Source organism: Sapajus apella, unplaced genomic scaffold (genome assembly GCF_009761245.1).
Source record: "Sapajus apella isolate SASKATOON/1434 unplaced genomic scaffold, GSC_monkey_1.0 scaffold130, whole genome shotgun sequence".
NCBI classification, from domain to species: domain Eukaryota; kingdom Metazoa; phylum Chordata; class Mammalia; order Primates; family Cebidae; genus Sapajus; species Sapajus apella.
Window position 1 is genome coordinate 1481477 of NW_022437070.1, and position 10185 is coordinate 1491661.

Genomic DNA, 10185 nt, shown 5'->3' on the forward strand with positions numbered 1-10185 from the left:
CCCCGCTCCGCGCCGGCGGGCCCGCGGATCTCTCGTCCCCGCCCCACACAGGGCCGGGATTTGCAGCCGGGCGCGCGCGCGCTCGCTCCCGCCGTCGGACTACTTTCCCTCGCCGCGTGCCCCGCCTCCCGGTTCCACCTCACTTTCCTCCCCGGCGGAGGGGCACTGCTCGGCGATGCGTAATGCGTCTCTCTGTGAGCCGCGTCGCTATTGGGACCATCCCGTGGCGGAAATGAGAGCGCGGCGCCCATTGGTCCGGCCTTCCCTGCAATGCGTCAAACTGGGGTGAGCCACTGCGAGGTGGTGGTGGGGAAGTCTGGACTCTGTGGCCGCGTGGGGCTTTGAGGGGTAATGAGGCGAATGGGGAAACGGCGTGGCGGTGAAGCAAATACATCGTTTCTGTTGCTGGGAAGTGGTAAAAAGGTTGGCGACAGGTGCAGAAAGGCTTTCTCGGCTCTCCTCTTTAACGGCTGGAAGATGGTTTAATCCAAACGCTGGGAGTTTTGAAGCCCCGCCCCTGACTGGGCCCGTCGAGGTGGCGGGGTCTCACCTAACGCCCAGAGGTTCCGCCCTCCCCGGTCTAGTCTCGGCGTCCTAAGGCGCACTCAACTGGTGGGCGGGACCCCTGGCACCGCTTCATTCTTAATCCGTTCATGGTGTGTGAAATTAGGACGGTTCCAGGATAGCCTCTGGGAAAAGGGTATTCATTCATTCATTCTGTAAGCATTAAATGGACGCCTGCTGTATGCAGGGACCTGAGCTTGACTGGTCTGGAGAGACTATACTCCCCAACCATTCTCTTGACATCTAGACGGACGACCTCTTTCCGTATTCTACTCTTCCAGCCATAGGAGGAGAAAGAGTTGATGTGACGATTAACTGAAACTTTGTTTACTGGAACTCAGAGAGTGATCGCCCTCACCCTATCCCCTGTTTAGGATAGGAGCTGACCGTCTTCTGGTGCCCCTTCCTCACCATGGTGATTAGTGAGAGATAGGCAAACGAATCAGGCTGGACCAATCATCATGCTCCACCTGGAATGTAGACTGAGCCAATGAGAGTCCTTTCCTGGGTTTTTGGATCTGCAGCCTGGGCACAAGAAGCCTTTTCCTTTTGGGTGGGTGCTTCCCATAGGTTCTGACTATGGTCATTTCCCCACTCTGACTCCTATCTTGAGGAAGAAAGTGTCTAGAGAAGAGAAAAATAAAACTGACACAGGGGAGAGGTAAAGAAGATGGAGTAAGATGCCAGGCGCGGTGGCTTATGCCTGTAATCCTAACACTTTGTGAGGCTGAGGTGGGATTGCTTGAGGTCGGGAATTCGAGACCAGCCTGGTCAACATGGCGAAACCAGTCTCTACTAAAAATACCGAAATTAGGACTGGGCGCAGCGGCTCATGCCTGTAACTTTGGGAGGCCGAGGTGGGTGGATCACCTTAGGTCAGGAGTTCGAAATCAGTCTGGCCAATATGATGAAACCCCATCTCTACTAAAAATACAAAAATTAGCTGCGTGTGATGGCGTGTATCTGTAGTCTCAGCCACTGGGGAGGCTGAGCCTGGAGGGTTGCTCGAATCCCGGAGGTGGAAGTTGCAGTGAGCCAAGGACACTCCACTGCACTCCAGCCTGGGCAACAGAGGGAGAATCCGTTACACACACACACACACACACACACACACACAGATTAAACAAAAATCTATTAAAGACTTAAATCTAAGAACTGAGGACGGGCGCAATGGCTCACGTCTGCAACCCTAGCACTTTGGGAGGTCGAGGCAGGCAGATTACGAGGTCGGGAGTTAGAGACCAACCTGACCAACAGTAAAACCCTGTCTCTACTAAAAATACAAAAAATCAGCCAGGCGTGGTGGCAGACATCTGTAACAATCCCAGCTACTCGGGAAGCTGAGGCAGGAGAATTGCTCGAACCAGGGAGGTGGAGGTTGCAGTGAGGCGAAACCGCGCCATTGCACTCCAGTCTGGCGACAGATCAAGACTCCATCTCAAAAAAAAAAAAAAAAAAAAAAAAAAAAAAAAAATCTAAGACCTGAAACTATGAGATTACCAGGAGAAATCACTGAGGAATTGCCCCAGGACATTAGTCTGGGCAAATATTTTTTCGTGTAAGATTTCAAAAGCACAGACAGCAAAGTGAAAATAGACAAATGGCATTACATCAAGCCAAAAAGCTCCTGCAAAGTGAAGGGAACAATAAACAAAGTGAAGAGGCAATCCACAGAATGGAAGAAAATATCTGCAAACTATCCCATCTGACGGGATTAATAACCAGAATATATAAGGAGCTCAAACAACTCAAAAAGAAAAAAAATCTGATTAACAAAAAAAATTCTGATTAAAAAGTGGGTGTGGGTCGGGCACAGTGGATCACATCTGTAATCCCAGCACTTTGGGAGGCCACGGCGGGTGGATCACTTGGTGGTCAGGAGTTCGAGACTAGCCTGGCCAACATGGTGCAACCCCATCTCTCCTAAAACTACAAAAATTAGCCGGACATGGTGGTGCATGCCTGTAATCCTAGTTACTCAGGACGCTGAGGCAGGAGAATCACTTGAACCCAGGAGGCAGAGGTTGTAGTGAGCTGAGATTGTGCCACCCAACTCCAGCATCAAAAAAAAAAAAGTGGGTATGATAGTTAATATTGAGTGTCAACTTGACTGGATTGAAGGATGTAAAGTCTTGTTCCTGAGTGTGTCTGTAAGAGTGTCGCCAAAGGATATTAACATGTGAGTCGGTGGACTGGGAGAGGCCGACCCACCCTCATTCTGGGTGGGCACCATCTAATCAGCTGCCAGCATGGCTAGAATAAAGCAGGAACAAGAAAATGGAATGAGCAGACTCGCTAAGTCTTTCAGCCTTCATCTTTCTTTCATGCTGGACGCTTCCTGCCCTTGAACAACAGACTCCAAGTTCTTCAGCTTTTGGACTCTTGGACTTACATCAGTGATTTGCCAGGGGCTCTCGGGCCTTTGGCCATAGACTGAAGGCTGCACCATCAGCTTCCCTAATTTTTTTTTTTTTTTTTTTTTTTTTAGGGAGACAGAGTCTCGTTCTGTCACCCAGGCTGGAGTGCAGTAGCACGATCTCGGCTCTTTGCAACCTCCGTCTCCTGGCTCAAGCAATTCTTCTGCTTTAGCCTCCTGAGTAGCTGGGACTACAGGCACGTGTCACCATGCCCAGCTAATTTTTGTATTTTTAGTAGAGATGGGGTTTCACCATATTGGCCAGGCTGATCTCGAACTCCTGACCTTGTGATCCACCTGCCTCAGCCTCCCAAAGTGCTGGAATTATAGGTGTCAGCCACCATGCCCGGCCTTTTTTTTTTTTTTTTTCTGAGATGAAGTTTCATTCTGTCACCCAGGCTGGAGTGCAGTGGCACCATCTTGGCTCACTACAACCTCTGCCTCCCGGGTTCAAGGGATTCTCCTGCCTCAGCTTCCTGAGTATGTGGGATTACAGTCATGTGCCACCACGCTTCAGTAATTTTTGTATTTTTAGTGGAAGCAGGGTTTCACCATGTTGGCCAGGCTGGTCTCGAACTCCTGACCTCAGGTGATCCCCTGCCTTGGCCTCCCAAAGTGCTGGGATTAGACGTGAGCCACCGCACCCAGCCAGCTTCCCTACTTTTGAGGTTTTGGGACTCACACTGGCTTCCTTCCTCCTCAGCTTGCAGATGGCCATTACAGGACTTCACCTTGTGATCATGTGAGTCAATACTCCTTAATACACTACCCTTCATATGTACCTCTATCCTATTAGCTCTGTCCCTCTAGAGAACCCTGACTAATAGAGTGGGCAAAGGATCGCAATAGACATTTCTTAAAAGAAGACATTCAAATGGCTAAGGGGTATATACAAAAATGCTCAACATCACTAATTGTCAGAGAAATGCAAATCAAAACCACAATGAGCTATCACCTTGCCCCAATTAAAATGGCTTTTATTAAAAAGTGGATGCTGGTGAAGATGTAGAGAAAGGGGAACCCTCATATACTGTTGGTGGGAATGTAAATTCCTATAGCCACTCTGGAGAACGGTATGGAGGTTCCTCAAAAAATTATAAATAGAACTCCCATATGACCCAGCAATCCCATGCTATGTATATACCCAAAAGGAAGGAAGTCAGTGTATCCAAGAATTCAACAAAAATCTATTAAAGACTCCAATCTAAGATCTGAAACTATGAAACTACCAGAGGAAAACATTGGGGAAATGCTCTCTCTTTGCACTCACATGTTTACTGCAGCACTATTCACACTAACCAAGATATGGAGTGCCCGTCAATGAGTGAATGGATAAAGACAATGTGGCATATGGCTGGACGTGGTGGCTCATGCCTGTAATCTTAGCAGTTTGGGAGACCAAGACAGGTGGATCACTTTAGGTCAGTTTAAGACCAGGCTGGACAACATGGTGAAACCCCATCTCTACTAAAAATACAAAAATTAGCCAGGCGTGGTGACTCCTGCCTGTAATTCCAGCTACTTGGGAGGTTGAGGCACAAGAATTGCTTGAGCAGAGGTTACAGTGAGCTGAGATCGTGCCACTGCACTCCAGCCTGTGTGACAGAGGGAGACTACAGACTACATCTCAAAAGAAAAAAGAAAATGTGCTACATATACAACAATAGAATATTATTCAGCCATAAAAAAGAATGACATTCTGACATTTGCAACATCACGTTAAGCAAATAAGCCAAGCACAGAAAGACAAATGCTGTATGGTCTTATTCATGTGTGGGTGCTAAAAAAGTGGATCTCATGAAGATAAAGAGTAGACAGGTGATTCCTACCAGAAGCCAGGAAGGGTTGGGTGGAGGGGGAATGAAGAGAGATTGATTAGTGGGTACAAATGTATCCTCACATTTGGAAGACATGTAAGATGGAAGAAATAAGATCTGCTGCTTGATAGATGAGTGTATAGTTTGCAGTAATCTGTTGTACGTTTCAAAATAGCTAGAAGAGAAGAATTCATGTATTTAGCATAAAGAAAAAATGAATATATAAGGTGATGAATATCCTAATTACCCTGATTTGATCTTTACAAATTATATAAATGAATTAAGTTACCACATGCTCCCTGAAAATATGTACATCTGTTATATATCAATAAGAAACACAATTTAAAAAGGAAAATTGCAACCCAACACTCCCAATTCCCTTTGCATGGCTTTAATGTTTTTCATAGCAGTGACCACCAGCTAAAATACAATATTATCTTCTTTTTCATTATATTTATAATTTAATTCTTCCATTGAAATATAAACTCCATGAGGTCACAATTTTCTGTCTGCTTGGTTTGCTGTTGTATCTCCAGTGCCTAAAACAGACCCAGGAACCTAGTAGTGCTCAATAACTATTTTTTTTTGAGCCAGTGTCTCGCTATGTTGCCCAGGCTGGAATGCAGGGGTGCAATCTTGGCTCACTGCAACCTCTGCCTCTCAACTGCAAGCGATCCTCCTACTTCAGCCTCCTGAGTAGCTGGGACTACAGGTGCATGCCACCATGCCCAGCTATCAATAACTATTTTTTTTTTTTTTTGGAGATGGAGTCTTGCTCTGTCTCCCAGGCAGGAGTACAATGGCACGATCTTGGTTCACTGCAACCTCAGCCTCCTGGATTCAAGGGATACTCTTGCCTCTCAGCCTCCTGAGTAGCTGAGATTACAGACACCCACCACCATGCCCAGCTAATTTTTGTTTTGTTAGTGGAGATGGGATTTCACCATGTTGGCCAGGTTGGTCTCAAATTCCTGACTGCAGGTTATCCACCCACTTTGGCCTCCCAAAGTGCTGGGATTGCAGGTATGAGCCACCATGCCCAGCCAATAACTATTTTCTGAATGAATAAATAAGTATGGGAGATGGAAATTCTCATACAATGCTGATGGGAGTATTGATACAATCATGTTAGTGAGTGTACAATTTAGGATAGAGTAAGTCACAGTGCAGTAACAAATAACTCTAAAAATCTCAGCACAGTTAAAGTTTATCTCTCATTAACACAAAGTCCAATGTAAATCCCAGCTACCCTTCAGGGCAGCTCTCCTTCATGTGATAACTCTGTAACCTAAGCTCTTTCATCTCTCTTAAAGGCCTCTATGTTGCCAGGGTTGGGGAAGAGAGAGATGAGAGAATCTCTTAGGAGATTTTCATTGCCTCAGTCTAGAAGTGACATATGCCACTTCAACTTATATTTCCTTGTCCAGAACCAGTCATGTGGTCTCATCGCACTGCAAGCAGATGGAGAAATATATTTTCTCATACGCCTTTGATGAAGGAACAGGAAACAGAATTTGGTGAGTGTATACCATGGTCTCAGCCACAGAGAGCCATTTGACAATCTCTACAGGCAAGTTGAACATGTATGTTTGCTAAGACCTAGTAATTCTCCTCTCGTATACATCCTTGGTCAGTGGCTTGAAAACTTTTTTGAGTGAGATTCCCAGCAAAAACTACATTTTACATCACACCTGGTCATAAACATATGCACACACATATACACATATACATGTTCTGAAACAAAAGTTTTAGAAACAGAACTCACCCTGACAATGTACCAGGCATTCTGCTATTTTCTTTTCCATTTCATGTTTCAGAAAAGAAACTTATTGTGATCTTCTGATTCCACTAACCTCTAGTGGGTTATAACTTACAGTTTGTAAGATATTGCCTGTAGTGGACTGAATGTTTTCCCCAGAAACCATAATCCTAATGTGATGATTGTTGGAGGTGGGGACTTTGGAAGGTAATTAGGTCAGGAATGGGATGTGTGCTCTTATAAGGAGAGGCCAAAGAGTTAGCTTGCTCTCTTTCTTTTAAAATTTATTATTATTATTATTATTATTAATATTATTTTAGAGATGGGGGTCTCATCATGTTTCCTAGGCTTGTCTTGAACTCCTGGGATCAAGCAGTCCTCCCTGCTTGGTCTCCCAAGGTGCTGGGATTACAAACATGAGCCAAAACACTTAGCAGCTTGCTGCCTTTCTACCATGTGAGCACAGAGCAAGAAGGCAGCTGCCTGTAAACCAGGAAGGGAGCCCTTACCAAAAACCCAACTCTCATGACACCCTGATTTCAAACTTCCAACCTCCAGAACTCTGAGAAATAAATGCTTGTTAACATTAAATTATTCAGTTTATGGTATTTTGTTACAGTAGCCTGGGCTGACTCAGGACACTCCCTAGACAGAACTCTCTTTCTCTCTCTCTCTCTTTTTTTAGTTTGATTTTTAAAAAATCTTTTTTAAGCACACATCACCTTTGGGACAGAACTCTCACTCATGTAATATGCCTAGGATATGTGCCCAGGGTTTTTCGTCTTTTATCTTCTTGATTCACAGAAATATTTTTAAATCTTTCTTGATATTTATTTAACAACCACAGAAAGCATTTCCAAAGTGCCAGGAACTGTTTCAGTCCCCCAATACTGTACTTTAGGGCTTTGGTATCCAATTTGATAGCCACTAGCCACATGTAGCCATTAGTCACTTGAAATGGGATTAGTGCTACATGTTGACAATATGATAGTTTGAATATATTGGGATAAATAAAACATATTATGAATATAAATTTTATCTTTTAAAATGTGGGTACTAGAAAACTGACCATTACACATGTAGTTTACATTATATTCATATTGCAAACACCACTCAAGAGATAGAAGTTAACTTAATTATCATATTTACCCTGTGTGGTAAGTACTATTATTATATTCATTCTGAAGATGAGAAAACTGAGACACCGAGAGCTTAAATTATTTGTCCAAGATCACACAGCTAAGTGACAGAAACAAAATTTGAACCCAGAGAAGTTGGTTTCAGGTTGCATGCTTCTAACCACTACACTACTCTAATTCATTGTAGAGTCTTATATATATATAAGCATTTAAAGCTATAAATTTCCCTTTAGGTACTGCTTTAGACGCATTCTACACATTTTTGTTATGTTGCATTTTAAATTTTTTTGAGTCCAAATCTTTTCTAATTTCCATTGTGATTTCTTCTTTGACCCTGGATTATTTATAAATATGCTTAATTTCTAAATATTTCCAGTTTTCTTGTATATCTTGCTATTGATTTCTAATTCAATTCCATTTTAGTCAGATAAGATACTCTTTAATCCTTTAAAATTTATTGAGGATTCTTTTGTGGCCCAGCATGTATGTACAGTTGGAAAGAATTGTGGTTGTTGTTTGGAGTATCTTATGGACATCAATTAGGTAAAATTGGTTGACACTGTTATTCAAGTCTTGTATATCCCTATGGACTTTCTGTTTATTTGTTTTAGCAATTAATGAGAGGGTCGTGTTAAAAATCTCTAACTCTAATTGTGGATTTACATATTTTCCCCTTTAGATTTGTCAAATTTTGCTTCATATATTTTGAAGCTCTTTTACTTGGTGCATATACATTTATGATTGTTATATCTTCTTGACAAATTAACCATTTTATAATTATGAAATGACCCTACTTTTGAGATGAAGTCTCATTATGTTGCCTAGGCTGGACTCAAACTCTTGGGCTCAAGTGATTCTCCTGCCTCAGCTTCATGCGTAACTGGAATTAAAGGTACATGCTATCATGCCTGGAAGTACCTGTTATTTTTTATTGCATTTTATTGGCCAGAACTCTGCCCATGCCTACTGCAAGAGAGGCTCAAAACATATCTTGGCATTTGTTGAAGAGGGAGGGAGAATACATATGATAAACACTGAATATTCTCTGCCATAGGAGATGGCTCAGGCATTGCAAACATCACTTCTGCTCACATTCTGTTGGCCTAAATCTTGGTTATGGCCACTCCTTTGTTGTAAGGAAGGCTGAAAAATGTGGCTGATAGCCATGTACATCTTAAACTTCATCAAAAGGAAGAAGGGGATGATGGAACATGGAAGAAAGTTATCTTTTTTTTTTTTTTTTTTTTTTGGAGACAGAGTCTTGCCGTGTCGCCCAGGTTGGAGTGCAGTGGCAGAATCTCGGTCCACTACAACCTCTGCCTCCAGGGTTCAAGCAATTCTCCTGCCTCAGCCTCCAGAGTAGCTGGAATTACAGGTGCCCGCCACCACATCCGGCTCATGTTTTGTATTTTTAGTAGAGACAGGGTTTCACCATGTTGGCCAGACTGGTCTTGAACTGCTGACCTCAGGTGATTCACCTGCCTCAGCCTCCCAAAGTTCTGGGATTACAGGCATCAGCCATTGTTCCCTGCTGAAAGAAAGTTATCTTAAAGGGATTGGCAGGGGTCAGGGAATGGGAAACTCAGATATACTTAACCAAGGAATGTGGGTCTTAGGGTGCTATGATCCGAATGTTTGTATCTTCCCAAAATTCATATGTTAAAACCTAACCTGCAATGTGATGGTATTAGGAGGTGGGGTGTTTCAGAGGTGATTAATGCCCTTATAAAAGATGCTTGAGGGAGCCTGTTTGCCCTTTCCATCATGTGAGTAAGTACACATAGAAGGCCCCACCAGGCACCAAGTCCACTTACATACAACTTGATCTTGGACTTCCCAGCCTCCAGAACTGTAAGCAATACATTTCTATTGTTTACAAATTACCCAGTCTGAGATATGTTGTTATGGCAGCCCTAACAGACTAAGACATAGCATGAGAAAGGAGGGACTGGATTACATTCAGAGAGACTTAGGGAGTCCAAATCCTAGGTCTCGTTCTGAATGAGGGTTGAGCTCTTTCCTGTGCTCAGATTTGGCATCTAGGGATAAAGTATGTATGACACTGTGGCCCTTTGTCCTCAGTGACCTTAGTAGGGCAACTGTGGCCCTTGCTAGGTTGTGCTGGGCCTCCTGGCCAACAGAAAGAGACTGTGATATGATAAATAAGTATATATTAAGCTGCCGAGTTTGTGGTAGTATTGTTATGCAATGACAGTTAACTAATACAATATCACTGTTGTGTGTACTTAGAAAGAAAAATATAAGCAAAATAAATTGATTAAGGTTTTCTTTCTTTCTTTCTTTCTTTCTCTTTCTTTCTTTCTTTCTTTCTTTCTTTCTTTCTTTCTTTCCTTGCTTCCTTCCTTCTTTCTTTCTCCTTCCTTCCTTCCTTCCTTCCTTCCTTCCTTCCCTCCCTCCCTCCCTCCCTCCCTCCCTCCCTCCCTTCTTTCTTTCTTTCTTTCTTTCTTTCTTTCTTTCTTTCTTTCTTTC

General features: G+C 43.3%; 1 protein-coding gene across 2 annotated transcripts in view; it reads left to right on the forward strand.

Moving 5' to 3' along the window:
- The first annotated feature begins 19 nt into the window (after positions 1 to 19).
- The window catches only part of PPP5D1 (PPP5 tetratricopeptide repeat domain containing 1), a 74582-nt gene continuing 64416 nt past the window's right edge, over positions 20 to 10185 (forward strand). Inside the window, exons 1-2 of one of the 2 annotated variants that reach the window (XR_004264116.1) lie at positions 20 to 285; positions 6225 to 6314. Coding sequence is in view for 1 of the 2 variants with exons in the window: in XM_032262563.1 (XP_032118454.1) it covers positions 271 to 285 (15 nt within the window). In the remaining variant the exon portion in view is untranslated. The remainder of the gene's footprint in view (positions 286 to 6224; positions 6315 to 10185) is intronic. The other variant, XM_032262563.1, reaches the window with a different exon arrangement.